Genomic DNA, 22279 nt, shown 5'->3' on the forward strand with positions numbered 1-22279 from the left:
TTCACAGGTGCCTAGCAGTATCTCTGAGCAACAGCTGCTCCACACCCCTGAAACTTGGGACACAGCACTCTCCACTCTGGAAGCAGAGTCCTACCTGGACAAAGAGCTCAAAAGTTAAGTGACTGGCTGGGAAAATGAGCAGAGTAAAAAAAAAAAACTCAGACTATAGAATCTTACTTTGGTGACAAGGAAGATCAAAAAATACAATCAGAAAAAGACAACAGCTCACTTCCGTCGGCTAGCTGAGGGAGGGGGGTGGGGGGAAACGGGGCATTCCCGGCCGTTGTCGCCGGGTGCCGGCGTCAGTGGCAACATGGCGGTGGCGGCGGCGGCTGCGGCGGCCGTCGGACCGCGGCCAACGCAGCCTGGGGATCCCCTCGCCCCGGCCTCATAAGCCCGGCGCGACAGGGGGCGCGGGACGGACGGAAATAAGATGCTGTGATGATGGATCATGATGTTCCAACAATCAAACCTCGAAGAATCCAGAACCAAAATGTTATCCACCGCTTGGAGCGTCGGCGCATCAGTTCAGGCAAGGCTGGTACCCACTGGCACCAGGTTCGAGTATTCCACCAGAACGTCTTCCCCAACTTTACTGTGGTTAATGTGGAAAAGCCACCTTGCTTCCTGCGAAAATTTTCACCTGATGGGCGCTACTTTATTGCCTTCTCTTCAGACCAGACATCACTGGAGATTTATGAGTATCAGGGCTGCCAAGCAGCAGAGGACCTACTGCAGGGTTATGAAGGTGAAATTTTGGCCAATGGCAATGACCAGAGGTCAGTCAACATCCGAGGCCGACTCTTTGAACGCTTCTTCGTCTTGTTGCATATCACTAATGTAGCTGCTAATGGTGAACACCTAAATCGTGAGTGTAGCCTCTTCACAGATGACTGCCGTTGTGTCATTGTGGGTTCAGCTGCCTACCTCCCTGAAGAACCTCACCCTCCTTTTTATGAAGTATATCGCAACAGTGAGTCAGTGACACCAAACCCCATCTCCCCTTTGGAGGACTATTCCCTTCACATCATTGATCTTCACACTGGCAGGTTGTGTGACACCCGCACGTTCAAATGTGATAAAGTGATCTTGTCCCACAATCAAGGGCTATACTTATATAAGAACATACTAGCCATTCTTTCAGTACAGCAGCAGACCATTCATGTCTTCCAGGTCACTCCTGAGGGCACCTTTATTGATGTGCGTACCATTGGTCGATTCTGCTATGAGGATGACCTGCTCACTCTATCAGCTGTCTACCCTGAGGTACAGCGAGACAGCCAAACTGGCATGGCCAACCCCTACAAGGAGCCCTTCATTAATTCCCTAAAGCATCGGCTGTTGGTGTACTTGTGGCGCCGGGCAGAGCAGGATGGTAGTGCCATGGCCAAGAGGCGCTTCTTCCAGTATTTTGACCAGCTACGACAGTTGCGCATGTGGAAGATGCAGCTTCTAGATGAAAACCACCTCTTTATCAAGTACACTAGTGAGGATGTAGTGACACTACGGGTCACAGACCCATCACAGCCTTCCTTCTTTGTTGTGTACAATATGGTGACAACAGAGGTGATAGCAGTGTTTGAGAATACCTCGGATGAATTGCTGGAGCTCTTTGAGAATTTCTGTGACCTCTTCCGCAATGCTACCCTGCACAGTGAGGCCGTCCAGTTTCCCTGTTCAGCTTCTAGCAACAACTTTGCAAGGCAGATCCAGCGCCGGTTTAAAGACACTATTGTAAATGCAAAATATGGAGGGCACACAGAGGCAGTACGGCGGCTGCTTGGTCAGCTCCCCATCAGTGCCCAGTCATACAGTGGCAGTCCCTACCTCGATCTGTCTCTCTTCAGCTATGATGATAAGTGGGTATCGGTCATGGAGCGGCCCAGGACTTGTGGAGATCACCCAATCAGGTTCTATGCCCGGGATTCTGGTCTGCTCAAGTTTGAGATCCAGGCAGGCCTGCTGGGCCGCCCCATCAACCACACAGTCCGACGCCTGGTCGCCTTTACCTTCCACCCTTTTGAGCCCTTTGCCATTTCAGTGCAAAGGACTAATGCTGAATATGTTGTCAACTTCCACATGCGACACAGCTGCACATAGGATGTTGCCCAAAGGCTGGGGACCCACCAAAGCCAAGTTGTCTTGCCTTCTAAGACTTATACCCCTTTCCCATCTCTGCAGATTAGAAAGCAGAGTCTTTCAGGTGCCAGCATCATTCCTTTGGAACCAAGGTCTGTGTTGGTGAACCTTGGTTGGTCTATAGTCATTCAAACATGAGCCAGAAGAGAGGAGTTGGACCCAGGATAACTTACTTTATAAAAAACAATCTAGCTATGAGATAATTTAAATGTCTCCCCACTTTTTCCACACGAGATTTCCCAGCATTAAGTCCTTTAATTATTTTGAGTGGGGGGAGTTGTGTGTGTATATATTTTATTGAGGTGTAGATGAGAGTTTTCCACTATTTTTCCCCCTTTCCTCTTTTCTTGACAATGGTATGCAGCCTGAAGCAGAGCGATTGGTTGCCATTGTGGCCAGACCTAATAACTGATTAAGACCCTGCTCATTCCTTTTCATTTAGCCAAAAACTGAGGCTGTCTTTTTAAGTAAAAATAAAAGACGTATTTTCTTACTTAAAAAAAAAAAAAAAAAAAGACAACAAAGTCAAAGCTCCTACAACAGAAGCCTCCAAGAAAAATATGAATTTGTCACAGGCCATGGAAGAGGAGTTTAAAATCAAGTAAGAGAAGTAGAGGAAAAAACGGGAAGAGAAATGAAAGTGATGCAAAAAAATCATGAAAAAATGAGTCAACAATTTCTAAAGGAGAACCAAAAATGCTGAAGAAAATAACACCTTAAAAATAGACCAACCCAAATGACAAAAGAGCTCCAAAAAGGCAATGAGAAGAAGAATGCCTTAAAAAGCAGAATTGGCCAAATGGAGAAAGAGGTCCAAAAGACCACTGAAGAAAATAATTCCTTAAAAATTAGAATGGAGCAAATGGAAACTAATGACTTTATGAGAAATCAAAAACAATTATAGAACAGAACCAGAATAATGAAGAAATAGAAGATGATGTGAAATATCTCATTGGAAAAACTACTGACCTGGAAAATAGAACCGTTACACCCAATCTGAAGCCCACCATTAGAAGCCCACCATTAATCCCCTTTATATTCTCATATTTGTCTCTGCCCTATACCCTGAAATGGCTTGAAGCAGCTTAAGGCACAATTCTGGGTGTTACCCAAGGCTAGTCCCCTGAACCCCCCTTTCCTTATGATTCAGCATTCTGTATATTCTCTCTATATCAGCATTATGTGCAAGGATCAGTTGCGAGGGTAAGGCATAAAGTTTATTTTAAGGAAAACCCCCTGGTTACCAAGTAGCTCCACACCCTGGGTTACGGTGCAGCTATTCTGCTGACCAAGCTAGGTACCCTGCTCCCCCACTCAGACCATAGATCAAGTAGGGGTTACTTTCTGGGGAATTCCACCTTGTATCATCCACCCATTCTAGGAAGTGGACCACCCTGTGTCACAGGATGGTTTCACCCCTGAATCTAACCATATTCCCAAATTAGCTCTGAATTGATAAGCTCAACCAATGGCTGATCTTTGCTTCTGTACGTCATTGCTTCTTCTAGCGATCCTCCCTAACTGTGTCATTGTGATTTTTGCCTTTATAAGCCTGTAAGTCCCTTAATTCGGGGCTGCCTGATTTGAGTATATACTCCAGGTAGTCGTGCACTTGATCAATAAATCCACACCTTAAATTTACCTTGAACCCAGGTCTCATCTCGCTGTTATTTTCTACACAACAGAACCAGGGGAGAGAATTTAAAAAGTATTGGGCTACTGAAAACCATGATCAAAAAAAAGAGCCTAGACATCATCTTTCAAGAAATTATCAAGAAAGCTGCTCTGATATTCTGGAACCAGAGGGGAAAATAGATATTGAAAGAATCTACTGACCACCTCCTGAAAGAGATCCCAAAAGGAAAACTCCTAGGAATATTGTAGCCAAATTCCAAAGTTCCCAGGTTAAGGAGAAAATATTGCAAGAAGCCAGAAAGAAACAATTCAAGTATTGTGGAAATACAATCAGAATAACACAAGATTTAGCAGCTTCTGCCTTAAGGGACTGGAGGGCTTGGAACATGATATTCTGGAGGTCAGAGGAACTAGGATTAAAACCAAGAATCACCTAACCAGTAAAACTGAGTATAACCCTTCAGGTGAAAAAGTAGACATTCAATGAAACATAAAAATTTCAAGCATTCTTGATGAAAAGACCAGAGCTGATTAGAAGATTTGACTTTCAAATACAAGAATCAAGACAAGCATGAAAAGGTCAACAGGAAAGGGAAATCATAAGGGACTTATTAAAGTTGAAATGTTCACATTCCTACATGGTGTAATATCAATTAAGTTGGGGCTTTCTTAGTGTTTTAAAATGATTAAGTGTCTTTGAGTCTTACCAGGTGCTAAGCCCCAGGTCCAAACCCCTATTAGGTGCTAAACCTATGTGGGTGTGAATTGGTAACTAAGGTGGGGCCCCAGGTGGGGCTAACTAAGGGAGGCCTGATTAGATCTTTACTCCTAAATTTGCCCCAAACCCCTAATTACTAGATGCTAAGCCTATGTGGGTGTGAATCTCCCAGGGTCCTAAGGGGAGGTGCTAACTCCAGAGCCAATCATAGCAGCCTAAGTTCTGGTCGCTCAGATGACGTTTGATAACGTCTGAAACTGTATGAAAAAGGGAAAACAGAGCCATTTGCTTAGGGCTCTCACTCTTGGTGGCATGCTGATGTGGAGACTCCAGGCAGCTGTAGCTAAGAGCCCTCCAGCTTGTAAACGAGATCTTGGGACTTTGTTAAACTCTGGTAACTATGAATTGGGATTTGAATCAGACAAGGTCTGTCTGTCAATGTTTATAATTTGTTTGTTATTTGCTTCGAAGTTCGGGGTGCTGGCTTTTTCCCCTGAACTAAGTAAATGATGTCTGCATGCTGGATTAAAGTAAAATTGTTAACCCCTTAACATTGCTTTCCTTAGGAAAGCAGATCAAAAGAACCTATGCTGGCAGTGTTCTTGCTGTTGGGCTTGTGTTGGTTTTTCACCCCCACAGCAGCTGCTAGCTGGAATTGTTGAAACACATGGAAAGATGATATTTGTAACTCATGAGACCTTTCTCGGTATTAGGGTAATTGGAGGGCACAGGGCAAAGTGAATATGAAGGGATAATATCTAAAAAATAAAATTAATGGATGAGATAGGAATGTACTATATGAAAGAGAAAGGGCGAGGTAGAATGGGGTGAGTTATCTCATGAAAAGAGGCAAGAAAAACTTTTACAATGAAGGGAAAGAGGGTGGAGATGAGAGGGAATGAGTGAACCTTACTTTCATTGGATTTGGCTTAAGGAGGGAATAACATACTGTAACAGCAAGCACACTGGCACATCCAGGATGGTTGCTAGCACAGTTTTTTAGATCTGATTTTCTAGGAAAGATTGCTCAAAAAGGGTTAACAATCTTACTTTTAATTACATTCACTAGTTCAGGGGAAAGGTCAGTACCCTGAATGTCAGAGAAAACACAGAGAAAATACAACCAGAGAAATTACCATAAAGACCAACTCACAGGGCTCTTAACTGCGTAATCAAAGTAATATTGCTATGTATTTTACATATGTCACTAGTTAGAGTCTTTACATCTGAGTAGTTGGGGAGCTCTAAACATATGGCTACTAAGAGTCTTGACCAGGAAATCAAAAGGTCCTCATAAGCAAGCCCCCAATGCAAACTACCAACATCAGAATATATACATATATATACATATATATACATATATATATGTATATATATGTATATATGTATATACATACACACACATACTTTAGGCTAATAGGCTCAGAGCCAGAAGGCATCACAACCTTCCTAACTCAGTGCCTAATTAGCTTAATACCAAAAGGTGTGAAAGCCTTCCTACAAGCCAGCCTCCCCCTAAGCAGGCTCCTTCTTAGGCAAGTCCCTCCCCCTATGGGCTCTGACTCAGGATCTATTACAGCTGTGACTGAACACATGTGGGTGGGGAAGATCTTCCTATTCCAGTAACATTACACATACACACTCAATCAGTTATAGAAATCTGTTTCTACCCTACTGGAAATTAGGAGGGAACGGGATTAGAGAAGGGAGGGCAAATGTGAGGAGGGGGTAATCAGAAGCAAAACTTTTGAGGAGAGACAGGGTCAAAGGAGAGAATAGAGCAAATTGGGAGTGGGATAGCGTGGAGGGAAATATCATTGGCCTTTCACAACATGACTGTTATGGAAGTGTTTTGCATGGCTACATATGTATAACCTATATTGAATTGCTTGCCTTCTCAATGAGGGTGGTTGGGGAGAGAGGAAGGGAGAGAATGTTGAGCTTAAAGTTTTAAAAATGAATGTTGAGAATTATTTTTACATGAAACTTGGAAATAAGATTTACAGGCAATGGGGTATAGAAATCTATCTTGCCCTACAGGATAATAGAAGGGAAGGGGATAAGAGAAGGGGTGGGGGATGGTTTATAGAAGGGAGGGCAGATTGAGGGAAGGGGTAATCAGAATGCATGTCATCTTGGGGTAGAGGAAGGGGAGAGTGTATTGTTAATGTATTGTTAATGGAATGGGAAGATCTTTCTTGCCCATTAACATGCCTATGTGACCTGCTTGAGTCACATGGAAGCCTGAGTGACATGAGCTTGTGGTGGGAGGAGCTTGCTGAAGGAGTGAAGCAGGAAGGGGTGGAGTAGGAGGTTGGAGTGACTTGGAGCTTGGAGAGAGAGAGGAGGCAGAAAGAGTAGAGCAGCTAGGGTGAGTGAGAGAGGGAGTTCATTTTTCTTATGGGAGTTTGTTTGTGGGGAAGCTTGACAGAGGGAATGCTTGGGGTTGGCAGTGCCCCCTTCATTGATAATGTGTATAGATTTCTTTGTTGTTGTGAGGGATTTGGCTTTCTGGTCTTTGAATAAATGTATTGGTTTCATCTTCAATGAAGAGAGTCTGTTATATTTTGCAATTCAAACCTGGGAATACGCTGGCATATTCCTAGCAGCTTCTGCTGGTATTGCATTGGCAATATAGAAAGATGGGGAGAAAATTTGGAACTCAAAATTTTGTGGAAGTGAATGTCGAAAACTGAAAATAAATTGATTAGTTAATTTTTTTAAAAAAGCAAAAAAAGATTCATTTGTAGGACATTGTGAGATTTTGTTTATTGGATTAACATTAAATCCATACTTCCTCCTTCCCTTTTCTCTTTAGGAAACCTTTTAAATCTTTACACCCTCAGATCCTTTTTCATCTGAGATATACTCTCTTTTTTGTCTTTCTTTTGCCTCTTTATACTTAGTTTTTAAAAGAAAATATCTAGATACATAAGATGATTGACTTAATTGCTTAGTCTTGTCTTAACAACTGAATTTATTTTATGTTGGTGTTTTTCTCTTGTTTGATGGTTTGGGGAATTAAATGAACTCACATTTGTTTCTTTTTCAAAATGTATCCAAATTACTCTCATTTATTCATGATCAATCTTGTTTCACTGATAATTAGTCATGGATTTTCAAGGTGTTATTTTGTGGTATGTCTCAAAGATGTTTGTCTTTTGGAACACACTATATTGATTTCTTCTGTGATTGTTTTTGTGGAAGCAGAATAATTCTGAGTATTTTAAAATAGCGTTCCTTTGCCTGATGGCCTTTCTCCTGTCTTTCTGAAAAATATGATGAAATAAAAAGGTTTTGTACTGGAGAGGATGATGGGGAATGTGAGGAGGAGTGAGTGAACTTTATTCTCATCAGAACTGGCTTAAAGAGGTAATAATATACTTACTCAAATGGGTATATAAATGTATCCCAACAGGAAAGTAGAAAGGGAAGGAGATAAGAGAAGAGGGGATGTGTGATAGAAGGCAGAGCATATAGGGGGAGGAGGTAGGCAGAAGCAAAACAGCTAAGAAGGGACAGGGTAAAAGGAGAGAGAGAATAGAATAAATGGGGAGGGGGAATAGGATGGAGGGAGATATAGGTAGCAATAGTAACCATGAAAAAAAATGAAGCAAGTTTCTCTGATAAAGGCCTCAATTCTCAAACATATAGAGAGTTGAGTCAAATTTATAAAAATAAGAGCCATTCCCCAACTGATAAATCATCAAAAGATATGAACAGTTTTCAGATGAAGACATCAAAGCTATATATAGCCATATGGAAAAAAAATAATATTACTTATGTAACAACAATGTTACTTGGAGCTGCTGTGGGAGTGTAAGACCAATAATACCAGCACACAGGAGAGCTGCTAGCACAGGTTCTTTGATCTGCTTTTCTAAAGAAAAGCAACTTTAAAAGGGTCAACAATCTTACTTTAATCAAACATGTATATATGATATATATGTGTATGTGTGAGTGTGTGTGAATATATATAGCTGTGTGTGTGTGTGTGTGTGTGTGTGTGTGTGTGTGTACATCAGTCATTCACTTAGTTCAGGGGAAAAGTCGGCACCTTGAACTGCAAAGAAAATACAAACAGAAATTACAAGCAGAAATTATCTAAACAGAGCAAATACAAACAGCAAAGACCAACCATCTGAACAAAAGCAACACATGCATACACAATCTGGGTTTTTCAAAACCGGAAGCCTCCTTAACGGCTACCCAAAGTCTCATCTGGCCACATCACACAAACACTCTTCCCATGAGCGAGTGCCAAAGCAAAATGTTAACCTCAGAGTATGCATACACTTATTCAGGATCAGAGGGCATCACAATCCTCAAGACCCAAGTACTGTGATTCAAACTCACATGACCTAGGCTTCCATGTGACTTAAGCAGGTCATATGGACCTATAATGGATGGGAAAGATCTTCCCATTAAGCAAAAATACATTAACAATACAACTTACTATTGATTGGAGAAATGAAAATTAAAACAATTCTGAAGTATTACCTCATACATATTAGATTGGCTAATAGGACAGAAAAGAAAAATGACAAATGGTTGAGGGGGTGTAGGAAAAAATGAGACATTAGTTGACTGTTGGTGAAGTTGTAAGCTGATTCAACCATTCTGTAGAGCAATTTGGAACTATGCCCAAAGCTCTATAAATCTCTACTGGATCTATATCACAAAAGAAACTTAAAAAAAAGAAAAGGAAAAAAGCATGTATATATACATATATATGTATATGTATGTATGTATGTGTATACATATATATGCACACATATATACATATATACATACACACATCTATCTATAGCAGCTCTTTTTGGGTGGCAAAGATTTGTAAATTGAGGGGATGCCCATCAATTGCGGAATGGCTGAACAATTGTGGAGTGTGACTGTCATAGAATACTATTGTACTATAAGAAAAGATGAGCAGGACACTCTCAGAAAACCCTGGAAAGTCTTACATGAGTTGATGCAAAGTGAAATGTACTATGTTCAAAGTTAACAGCAATATTGTAAGATGTGAATGAGTTAGCTATTCTCATCAATACAATGATCCAAGACAGCTCTGAAGGACTTTTAAAAAATGTTACCCATCCCCAGAGAGAGAACTGAAGTTGTCTGAATACAGATTGAAACATACTTTTTTTACTTTATTTTTTTAATCTATGGTTTTTTTTGCAATATGACTCTTTTGGAAATATATATACATATATATATATATATACATATGCATATATAACCTGTATGGAATTGCTTGCCTTCTGAGTTGGGGGGCCATGAGAAAGGAGAGAATTTGGAACTCAAAGTTTTAAAAACAAATCTTAAAAAATGTTTTTACATGTAAAATGGGGAAAATAAAATATTAAATATATTTTTTTAAATTGTGTTCATTAGGGTCTGAGTCTTCATGACCTCTTAGACAGAATAGTCCATTGGGTTTGCTTTACAAAGATACAAGAGTGGTTTCCCATTTCCTTCTTCCGTGGATGAAGGCAAATAGAGATTAAGTGATTTGCCCAGGGTCCCACAGCTAGTAAGTATCTGAGGCTGTATTTGAACTCAGGTCTTCCTGAATCTAGGCCCAGAACTCTATCCACTGAGCCATATAGCTGTCCCTTAGGAAAGCAAACAAAAAAAAAACCCTTACTTTACCAATAATTGTTAATCTCATTTATATTTAAATAAGGTCATTTTAATTCATAAAATGCTATAACTTTTCAATGTCTTCTTCTAAGTGTACATTAGTAGTCTTTGTTAAGTGGCATTTCTTCATTTTTCCTCTTACATGGTTGCACTTGCTATGTATTATTTTCTTCTCGTTCTCATTTGTGTATTTTAATTATCTCATAAAAGTTTTTTCCCCTAGATTTCATCATATTCCTCATATTCATCAGTTTTATTTGAATTACAAAATGCCTTTATGATTATTTACTACAAATTATGAATCTTCCCTTTGTCCTGAGAGATTTAGGCTAATTTCAATCTTTAAAATTACAAATATCGTTACTATACTAACAATTTTGGATAGATGACATTTTCATTTTTTTGGAAAATAACATTTTCAGGGAAATAACATTATACAGTAGTTAAAAAGCTGCCGTCAGACCCAAGAATACTTGGATTCAAATCCTGCCTCTGACAGTGACTGTGCAACCCTAGGTAATACAAGCACCTGGAGCTCTGAGAAGCCCTCTGAAACTATGAGTTTCAAAGCAGGTAACAAGCTATACTGTTTATTCAGAGTTTCCACACCTTGGGGTCCCTTATATCAATGTAATCATATATCCGGTCACTATTCTTATCAATTGGGTGATTAGCTAAATGGGCAAGATTAATTTTGCAAGATCACAATTATAAGATAAGAATTCTAAAAAAAACCTATTAAGTTTTCAATTCCACCAACAATCAATAACTATACCTGTTTACCCACAATCATGGCAATGTCTGATTACTTTTAACTATTTTTTCTTTCAATTTTAGCTATATCAGGTGAAATTTCAAAGTTGTTTGAATCTATATTTTTGTTATTAACTTTTTTTCAAATTTTAATTATCTTTGGATGTATATGCCTTATCACAACCACCACAACCACAACAACAATAGTTAGCATTCATATAGTGCCTTAAGGTTTGAAAAACACTTATGTAGGTTAACTTATTTGCTCCTTACAACAACCCTATGAGGTGGTTACTATTAGTATACCAATTTTATAGATGAGGAAACTGAGGTTAAGAGAAGTTATGTGACTTGGTCAGGGACACACATTTAGTAAGTAACTGAGGCAGAACTCAAACTCTGGCCTTCCTGACTCTAAATCCTATGGTCCATACACTCTGCCACCTAGTGGTTTCCTAGTGAATAATTTGTAACTAAGTTACAAGCTCCTTGAGGGAATGAAAAATGTTTATATCTTAAAAAAAATACAGCAAGTGACAGCAACATGGTGTAACAACAAGGTTGCTAGCAGCTACTGTGGCTGTGTAAGACCAACAACAACGAGCACATAGAAGGGCTGCTAACACAGGTTCTTTGATCTGCTTTTCTAAGGAAAACAATTTTAAGGGTTTAACAATCTAAGTTTAATTAAACATACATTTATCATTCACTTACTTTGGGGAGAAAAGATCAGCCCCCTGAACCTCAGGGCAAATACAAACAGAAATTACAAATATCAACAGATAGACCTCGTCTAATTCAAATTACAGTTCATAGTTACCAGTGAAGCACCAACATCCATCTGTCTGGGTTACAAAGCCAGGGTGGGGGTGGTATTTCAATGGCTTGCCCAGAGTCTCATTGAAGAGGTTTTTGTAAATGATGATTGTAGGGCAACCACAGGTTTCTAGGGGTGCTTGCCGCAGCCCCAAAATACCTACACTCCAGGTCCTGCCAAAGGAATTCGACTCAAGCCTTCTCAGCCAAAGGAAAAGACAAAGTTTATTAGGGATTCACCATAATGGGCTGTCTTAAGAAATCCCCCCCTTTGTGATGCCTGTTTCCACAAGCAGGCCAGATTCAACCTACTGAGCTACATTGAATCTGAGCCCCTTCATGGAGGCAAGATGGAGATTATATACACAAAGATTGTAGGAGGGATTGAGGGGTGGTCTGGGGTGACTAGAGGAGGGGTTTAGGGAGGGTCTTGAGGGGAAGTCTAAGGAGGATAACGTGGGGTCAGAGTCCAGGAACCTAGAGAATGGAATTAAGGATGGGAAGTAGCTGAAAGCATGGATACTGATATATCAAGGGTGGGGAAGTAGCTGGACAGTAAAGGGTGAGGCTAGGTAGAGATTTGGGCCTAATGATAATGTGAGGCTTGTGGCCTTAGGGGAAGGCCAGATCCAGTTGGAAGATTGAAGGACAGTTCAAGGGGGCTCCCAGAGACTGTATTCCAGATTGAAGGGGGTTCCCAGAGACTGTGCCCTCATCATCATCACCCACATTCTTTCAATGAGTGTACCCCCAAAACAAAATGCCAACCTCAGATCTTACATACTCCTCTCAGGGCTGTGAGGGCTCAAGGTTCACCATTTAGAGTGTGGGAAAGCTCCAACCACCAGCACCACATCATATGCAATTCAATGACTGTCCACTGTCTTAGTGCTGAGAAACACTCCCAAACAAAAAGGTCCCACTTTACCTGCCCCATTCAAACAAAGAACAGTGAAAAGTCCCATATGGCAAAGCCACAAAGCAAGAAATCAGTTGATAATTATTAATGAGTTTTACTATATTGCTTTAATATTTACCAGTATTATAATCAAAATTATGGTCCTCTAGGAAATTTTGTCTTTTTAAGGGTCTGTAACTGAACTTCAAAACTTTTGCAAAAAAAGGTCAAAAAAAAAGTTTCAAAAATTTGCGTAACAAGAGAACTTCTTTTCCTTTTTTTTATATATTAGGAAATTGACTCAGACTCAGGAGTATAATAGGTTAGTCACTTTGTTGTGTCAGCCGTCCAACTGAAATATAAACAGTTGGTTTAAATTCTTTAAATGCTTCAGAGATCCATTAACTACTTCCTTAGATTCAGTAGAATAAAGGGGAAAAATTTAGAATGGCAATCATAGTGGGAACCATCGATGTTCTTATCCAATATAAATAATGAGGCATACAAGCCTCCCTTATACATGCCCAGCAGGAAAAAATGAACACTGCCAATAGCTTATAAGTACTTGACGAAATCTGCTCCTGTGTGTTATACTAGAGCTAACTCTCTGCAGTAGGGACAAAAATCATCCCCATGCCCATCATTTTTCATACCCTACAGAGTAATAAAGCAAAGTAGAAAATTTTTATTATTCTTTCCTTCTCTCCATAGTAAGGTTGTAGAGAGCTGGATTTGAAATCAGTGAGATCTCAGGATGCATCTTGTCACAAATAATTACTATATGTGTGTCCAAGAGGAAGTAAGTCACTAAACCTCTCAGAGCCTCAGTTTCTTCATCAGAAAAAAATGGGTATAATGATGGGTACCTTCCTCACAGGACTATGTTGAAGATCAATGAAATACTAACTGTAAGGCACTTTTGTAACTGTAAAGCCCCATATAAGTAGCTAATGTGATTATCATGAGTTAGACTAAATTTTTTTCTAAGCAAAAATTATTAGAGTGAGATAGCTCAGCGTAGTGACTAGAATTTGGGAACTGCAATTAGCAAGCTGTATGGCCGTGAGCTCTCTGGGCCTTTAACAATTCTCTACATAAGTAACTATGACCCAGTTTAGTGGAAGAAGTGATTAATCCACCAAAATCAGGGGTCATTTACATATTTACCTGAGGTATCCTAAGAAGAGCTAAAATGGATGTTACTACCCCTTCAAAAATTATTCTGGAGAAAGAAAAGTTGTGATTAAGTCTAGGAAAAATGATAGGTAGTCAATAAATAGCCAATTAATTGACCTATAATTTGATCATTTGAATGTGATGGAGTTTAATTACTCTTCTAGGCAAAAGGAAGTGAGTCACAATTTTAAATCTGCTTTATGACTTTGTCTATAACAAGTAATGTCTCTCAGGTTCATATTCCTTGTTTGAGAAATATGCATAATAGTTGTCCTTGGGAATCCTATCCCCAGAATATTAGACTAAATTAGACTAAGGACCACACTTAGTAACCTTAGAAAGAAATAAAACAAACATCTAAATTCAAAGGACAGTCATGATCCTCATTCTCTTCCCCTCAACCATTTATTGTAGCTATTGTTCAAAGATGATTTGTATACTCAACTTCAGCACTATATTCAATTATCATTAGCTAAAACATTTGATTTTCAGTTCCTACATATTCATGTAGTGGAGCATGAAGAAATTATGCATCATAATGTCCCATATTTTTGTTATGACACTAAAAGGCAAATTATTAAATGTTTTAGAAGAATTTATTGAAACTACTTTATGCGAATTAATCAATATTATTCAGTCTTTCTAGTGTTTAATAGGATTCTCTCAATGGATCCATACATGCTTATGATCATATGTACAGATTCATAGATGCAGAAAAACACATCACATTCTCAACATTTTATTTTCTGGCAACTAACATGCTCTCATTCCTTTAGTCCTCAGGAACTGAATTGCCCATCCTGACAACTTGTTTAGTTCCTACAATCTGCCCTTCATTTCCTTCAATTAAAAATGTGATAATATATACAAATGAAAAATCTTAAATGCTATATATCATTATTCAAATGACATGATTCCCATTGTTATAGTAATTAATTTGTAAGGAATGCAATAAAAGTGAACTAATTACAGCTTCTGAAAAAATTAGTCTTCAATAAAGAAAGGTATTCATAAATAAAATTACAGGTATTTACTACCCCCAGAAAAGATGCTAGAACATTAGAGTAGGCAGAAACCTTATATTTTTTAAAGGACAGGAAATTTATTAGCATTTATTTTTTTTCCATTCCTATTTTTCACGTTGTTGAAATTTTTTCCTAGTTGTATGTAAAATTACTTTTCAGTACTAATTTTTAAGGTTTTGAGCTCCAAATTCCCTCTCTCCTCCCCTCCCTCCCCTGTCCCCCATTGAGATGGCAAGTAATTTTATATACTTTATACCTGTCCAGTCATGCAAAATATATTTCCATATTGGTCATGTTATGAAAGAAAAAAGTACCCCCCCCCAAGAAAAGGAAGTAAAACAAAACATGCTTCAATCTGCATGCAGACTCCTTCAGTTCTTTCTCTGGAGGTAGATAGCATTGTTCCTAAGTCCTTCAGAGTTGTCTGGCATCGTGGTATTGCTGAGAATAGCTGTCACTCACAGTTGATCATTCTATAAAATTCTTATTACTGCGTGCACTATTTACCTCTTTCTCCTCATTTTACTTTTCATCAGTTCATATAAGTCTTTCCAGGTGTTTGTTTGTTTGTTTGTTTTTGCCTGAAAGCTTCCTGCTTGTCATTTCTTATAGTACAATAATATTCCAACACAATCATATACTACAACTTGTTCAGTCATTTCCCAGTTGACAGGCATCCCCTCAATTTCCAATTTTTTGCCACCACCAAGAAGAGCTGCTATAAACGTTGTACTTACAGATCTTTGGTTTTTCTTTTGTAAATCTCTTTGGGTTATAGATCAAGTAGTGGTATTGCTAATTGAGAAGGGTATCTACAGTTTTCTAGCCCTTTGGGCATAATTCCAAATTAATCTTCAGAATGGTTGGATAAGTTCACAATTCTACCAACAGTACTTTAGTGACCCAATTTTCCCACATCCCTTCCATCACTTGTCATTTTCCTTTTCTTTCATATTAGCCATTCTGATAGCTATGAGGTGGTAAGGCAAAGTGATCTTAATTTGCATTTCTTTAATCAACAGAGATTTAGAGTTTACATGATTGTAGGTATTAAATCACTAATTGTTTCTGTTACTTGTTTACCTTTCAAAGCATCTTTTGAGTCTTACATTTGAAAGTCAAATTTTCTATTCATCTCTGGTCTTTTCATCAGTAATGCTTGAAAGTCTTCTATTTCACTGAATGTCCCCTCCCCTTTTTTTTTTCCACTGAAGGATTATACTCAGTTTTGCTGGTTAGGTGATTCTTGGTCATAATCCTAGTTCCTTTGCCTTCTAGAGTATCATATTCTAAACCATTTGATACTTTAATACAGAAGTAGCTAAATCTTGTGTCATCCTGACTGTAGCTCCATGATATTTGAAGTGTTTGTTTTTTTTTTTTTTTTTTTTCTGACTGCTTGAAATACTTTCTTTTTGACTGGGGAGTTCTGGAATTTTGCTACAATGTACTTGTGAGTTTTCATTTGCAGATCTCTTTCAGAAAGTGATTAGTTCTTTCCATTTCTATGTTATCACCTCATTCTAGGATATCATGGCAGTTTTCCTTCAAATATGATGTCTAGACTCTTTTTTTTCCTTTTCTTTTGGCCTTCAGGTAATGCAGTAATTCTTAAATTATCTGTTATTTAATTATTTTCCATGTCAGTTGTTTTCCCAAGAAGTTATTTTGCATTTTCTTCCATTTTTTCATTCTCTTGATTTTGCTTGTTTCTTGATTTCTAATGGAATCATTACTTTCCACTTGCCCAATTCTGTTTTTCAAGGAATTATTTTTTTCAATGAGCATTTGTGTCTTCTTTTCCATTTCAACAAGGAGAAGCCGTGGGACTTGGAGGTCAACCTTGGGTCAAGAGGAAAGAGGACTTTACTAGGATGCTTGGTAATGATTAAGGAGATTGTTCTTGCTGTGACCTAGGGGTGGATGGTGTGATATTTTCTGCTAACCCTTAAGGATGTGCTGTGCTAAAGGAAGACCTTAGCCTGTGACCCTCTGCTGTGTAAATGAGTATTTTGGGGAATGCTGCTGAATGCAATGATATATGCTATTTGCCATAAGATATACTGAGTGATATGAGATATGTGAGTGTTAAATGATATACTTTGCTTAAGGCAGTTACGAGATATATCAATGTTAAATAATATAATTTGCTTAGGGATGTTATATTATGAGATACATGACTAAATAGAGAGTTCATTATACTCTGTGATTGGACCCCTGAAATTGATAATTGATCACAGCAGGTGTCCTCAGATGTACTGCCATGATTGGTGTTACTGTATGTGTGTGTGTGTATGTATGTGTATGTGTATGTGTAAATATATATATATATATATATATATATGTATAATATAATATATATATATAATGTCTATATGTGTGTATATGTATGAATATATGTATATATGTGTATATGTGTGTGTGTGTGTGTTTGTGTGTGTGTATACTCCTTCTAACTGCCCTAGTAGTGAGAAAATTATCATGAGTTACAAGTATTATCTTCCCATGAAGGAATGCAAACAGTTTAACCTTATTAAGTCCCTTATTTTTTTCTCTTTCCATATTACCTTTTTATTCTTCTCTTGAGTCTTGTATTTGAAAGTCAAATTCTCTATTCAGCTCAGGTCTTTTCATCAAGAATAGTTGAAAGACCTCTATTCCATTGAATATGCAATTTTTCCCCCGAAAGGATTATGCTTAGTTTTGCTGGGTAGGTGATTCTTGGTTGTACTCCTAGCTCCTTTGCCCTCCAGAACATCATATGCCAAGACATCATCCATTCCTTTAATGTAGAAGCTGCTAAATCTTGTGATTTCCTGATGTTGCCTCCACAATACTTGAATTGTTCCTTTCTGGCTGTTCGCAATATTTTCTACTTGACCTGGGAACCCTGGAATTTGACTATAAAATTCCTGGGAGTTTTCATTTTGGAATCTCTTTCAGGAGGTAATTGGTGGAGTCTTTCATTTTCTATTTTACCCTTTTATTCTAGAATACCAGGACAGTTTTTCTTGATAATTTTTAAAAGATATTATCTATTCTTTCCTTCCCTCCCTCTCTTCCTCCCTCTCTCTCTCTCTCTCTCTCTCTCTCTCTCTCTCTCTCTCTCTCTCTCTCTCTCCCTCTCTCTCTCTCCCTCTCTCTCTCTCTCGGATAATGGCTTTCAAGTAGTCCAATAATTTTGAAATTATCTTTACTTGATTTACTTTCCGTTCAGTTGTTTTTCCAATGAGATATTTCACATTGTATTCTATTTTTTCATTCTTTTGGTTTTGTTTTATTGTTGTTTTGAATTCTCATAAAGTCATTAGCTTACATTTGCCTAATTATACTTTTTAAGGAGTATTTTTCTTCAATGAATTTGTGTGCCACTTTTCCCGTTTGCACTATTCTGCTTTTTAAGGCATTATTCTCCTCATTTGCTTTTTGGACCTCTTTTATTATTTGGCCCAGTCTTTTTTTTTAATGTTTAATTCTTCAATATTTTTATGTCTTCTTTACCAAGCTGTTGACTCATTTTTCATGATTTTCTTGTATCACTTTCATTTTCTTCCCAATTTTTCCTCTACTTCTCTCACTTGATTTTCAAAATTCTTTTTGAGCTCTTCCATAGCCTGAAACTAATTCATATTTTTCTTGGTGACTTTAGATATAAGAACTCCAACTTTTCAATCTTCTGGGTGTGTGTTTTGATCTTCCTTGTCACCATAGTAATTTTCTAGGATCAGATTTTTTTCTGTTGTTTGCTCATTTTCCCAACCTATTACTTGACTTTTAACTCTTTATTAAATGAGGGCTGTGCTTCCAGGGCAGAGGCTGTGCTATCCCAAGCTTCAAGTTTTTAGTTCTTCCAAGAGTTATTATTTAAGGAGTGGTGTTTACTACTCTCCTGGCTTATGTTCTGGTCTGTTAGTGACCAAAAGCATTCTTTTCTGCCCTGTAACTATGGGGAGGGTGCCCCCTCCACTGTGGTCACAAGCTCTGAGGTGCGAATCCTCACTCTGTGCCCCAAAACTCCCATCCAGGACTCTGACCCATATCAGAATATGGGAAAAGCAACAGCGTCCTGCTCCCTAGTGCCAGCAAAGTGACCCCTGTAACCTCCTTCTGACCAGTTGTTTTATTCCCTTGTTGTCTTTGGCAAGGACTCCAGAGGCAGCTGCTCCTTCTGATTCAGTTACTCTAAAGGCCTGTTCCTGGTTTGCTGAGGCTGGGGCTAAGCAGGTATTGCCTAGCCTGCTGTGCTAGGCAGTGCTCTAATATTTTCCAGGGGTGTCAGACATTTCCTGCTGACCTTCCAAGCTGCCTTTGCCATCTGTAATTCTATTCCTCTCCTTACCTTCTTCCTTTTTTGTTTTATGCTTAGGTTTATTTAGGTCTGAGAGGGGTAAATTGAGGTCCCCCATTAGTATAAGTTATAGTCTATTTCCTCCTGTTTTTAATTTAAGTTTCCTTTAAGAATCTGAATGCTATGCTACTTGATGCAAATATGTTCTATATTGATATGAGGTTGTTATATAAGGTACTTTGTAAGAAAATATAGTCTCCCTGATGATCTCTTTGGATTGATTCTAATTTTGATTTTACTTTTTCCAAGATCACGATTGCTAACCTTGATATCTTTAACATCAGTTGGAGCACAATGCATTATACTCAATCCACTTATTTTCACTCCGTGTGTGCCTTCCTATTTTTAGTGTGCTTCATCTAAACAACATATTGTTGAATTCTTGGTTTTAATCCATTCTATTATCATTTTCTGGTTTGGGGGTCAGTTAATCACATACATATTCATAGTTAACTTTCTATTTCCCAGGGATAGAGACAAGATGGCAGAACAAAAACTGAGACTTGCTTGAGCTCTCCCCCAAACCCCTGTAAAAAATGACTCTAAACAAATTCTAGAGCTACAGAACCCATAAAACAACAGAGTGAAACAAATCTCCAGCCTTAGAAAACCTGACAGGTGGACAGGAAAGGTCTATCACATCAGTCTGAGAGCAGTGCACAGTCCAGCAGGAGCCACACTGGCACAGATGAGGCTGGAGCAGGCCTCAGGAGACTGAATCACTGGCAGTGGTGGCAGTTTCCAGACTTCCAAACCCACAAACTCCAAAGACAATATAAAAAGTCAATGGCAAAACTTTGTCAGACCTGAGTGAGAGAAAAGTGCAGTCCGGCCACAGCCCCTGGGGTGGCAGAAGTGGCAGTGGTGGTGGTGGCAGTAGCTGCAGCCATGGCCACTTCTGGAGTTCTAGGCCCACAGAGAGTAGGGGGTACAAGCAGCTGATCAGAGAGGAATTGCAGGCATCTCTTTGCTGGTGCTGAGGCAGAATTCTCTTGCTTTGCTTTATGTGTATGGCAGAGTTTGTGGTGGCTGTGGAGAGGGAATTCTCTTCACAATTCCAAGACAGAAAAGAGTACTTGAGGTCATTCACAGACCATAGCACAGGCCAGGAGAGGAGTAACACCTCCACTTTGATAATACCACCTCAGAGGAACTGAAAATTTACTAGTGCTTAGAAGTACCTCTGACAACAGCTGCAGAAAACTCCTGAAACTAGGGACAAAGCACTATCCACTCTGAGAGGAGAGTCATACCCTGACAAAGAGCTCAAAAGTCAAGTAACTGGCTGAGAAAATGAGCAAACAGCATATAGAATCTTACTCTGGTGAAAAGAAGATCAAAACATAAAACCAGGAGAAGACAACAAAGTCAAAGCTCTTAGTTACATCAAAAGCCTCCAAGAAAAATATGAATTGGTCACAGGCCATGAGAGAACTCAAAAAAGGATTTTGAAAATCAAGTAAAAGATGTAGAGAAAAAATTGTTAAGACAAATGAGAGTGATGAAAGAACATCGTAAAAAACAAGCCAACAGCTTGCTAAAGGAGAACCGAAAAACACTAAAGAAAATAAAACATTAAAAATCGACTAATCCAAATGGTAAAGAGGTCCAAAAAATCAATGAAGAGAAGAATGCCTTAAAAAGCAGAATTGGCCAAATGGAAAAGGCCATCCAAAAGCTCACTGAAGAAACAATTCCTTCAAATTAGAATGGAGAAATCAAGAAATCAAGAAATTATTAAACAGAACCAAAAGAATGAAAAAAAAAATAGAAGACAATGTGAAATATCTTATTGGAAAAACAATTGACCTGCAAAATAGATCCAGGAGAGATAATTTTAAAATTATTGGACTACCTGAAAACCATGATCAAAAAAAGACCCTAGACATCATCTTTCAAGAAATTATCAAGGAAAACTACACTAATATTCTATAACCATAGGGTAAAATAGAGATGAAAAGATTCCACCAATCACCTCCTGAAAGACAGCCCAACAGGAAAATTCCTAGGAATGTTGTAGCCAAATTCCAGAGTTTCCAAGTCAAAAAGGAAATATTGCAAGCAGCCAGAAAGAAACAATTCAAGTGTTGCGGAAACACAATCCAGATAACACAAGATTTAGCAGCTTCTACCTAAAGGGATCAGAGGGCTTGGAATGTGTTATTCCAGAGGTCAAAGGAGATAGGATTAAAACCAAGAATCACCTACCCAGCAAAACTCAGCATAATATTTCAATGAAATAGAGAACTTCCAAGCATTCTTGATGAAAAGACCAGGGCTGAATAGAAAATTTGACTTTCAAATACAAGAATCAAGAGAAACATGAAAACCTCAACAGGAAAGAGAAATCATAAGGGACTTATTAAAGTTGAACTTTTTATGTTCCTACATGAAAAGATGATATTTGTAATTTGTGAGACCTTTCTCAGTACATGTGTATATATGTATGTATCTATACATGTGTGTTATATATGTATGTGTATATATATGTATATGTATATACATAAATGTGTGTGTGTGTGTGTGTGTGTGTGTGTGTGTAATATATATTGTTGCAACAATTCAGCTAGCAGCTGTTGTGGGGATGAAACACCAACACAAGCCCAACAGCAAGAATGCTGCCAGTACAGGTTCTTTTGATCTGCTTTACTAAGGAAAGCAATGTTAAGGGGTTAACAATCTACTTTAATCCAACATATACATATAAACTCACTTAGTTCTGGGGAAAAAGTCAGCACCCCAAACTTTGGAGCAGATACAAAACAAATTACAAACATACATTATAAACAAACCAAATACAATTCATAGTTACCAAGAAACCATCAACATCTGGATTGATGCCCTGGAGGCTCTTAGAGTGGCTGCCCAGAGTCCCATGCTAACACTCCTCCAGGAGTGAGAGCCTCAAAGGAGAATGCCAACCTCTGGATTTATATATCTTGTTCAGGGTCAAAGGTGAGTCACACATGTGACTCACCCATGTGACCTAAACGTGTCACAAAATGACACTTAAACCCATGTAGTCTAAAAGTTTCTGATGTCACAAACATGTCACTCAAACCCATATAAACTAGGCTTTCCCTTGAGGCAAGAAAGTGATCAAGGACTTCTAATTTAATCAAGGA

The 22279-nt window shown here is 38.5% G+C and overlaps 1 protein-coding gene across 1 annotated transcript; it reads left to right on the forward strand.

Annotated features, from left to right (window-relative positions):
* The first annotated feature begins 291 nt into the window (after positions 1-291).
* On the forward strand, positions 292-2626 carry LOC118852697 (DET1 homolog). Its single transcript, XM_036762379.1, has one exon. It carries the CDS (start codon positions 442-444, stop codon positions 2098-2100), a length of 1659 nt encoding a protein of 552 aa, XP_036618274.1. The 5' UTR covers positions 292-441; the 3' UTR covers positions 2101-2626.
* Positions 2627-22279: the final 19653 nt, after the last annotated feature.

This window comes from Trichosurus vulpecula, chromosome 6 (assembly GCF_011100635.1).
Source record: "Trichosurus vulpecula isolate mTriVul1 chromosome 6, mTriVul1.pri, whole genome shotgun sequence".
Classification (NCBI taxonomy): Eukaryota; Metazoa; Chordata; class Mammalia; order Diprotodontia; family Phalangeridae; genus Trichosurus; species Trichosurus vulpecula.

What these genes read in the sequence shown, in the direction of transcription:
- LOC118852697 (XM_036762379.1), top strand. Translation starts at nt 442, where the DNA reads ATGATGGATCATGATGTTCCAACAATCAAACCTCGAAGAATCCAGAAC.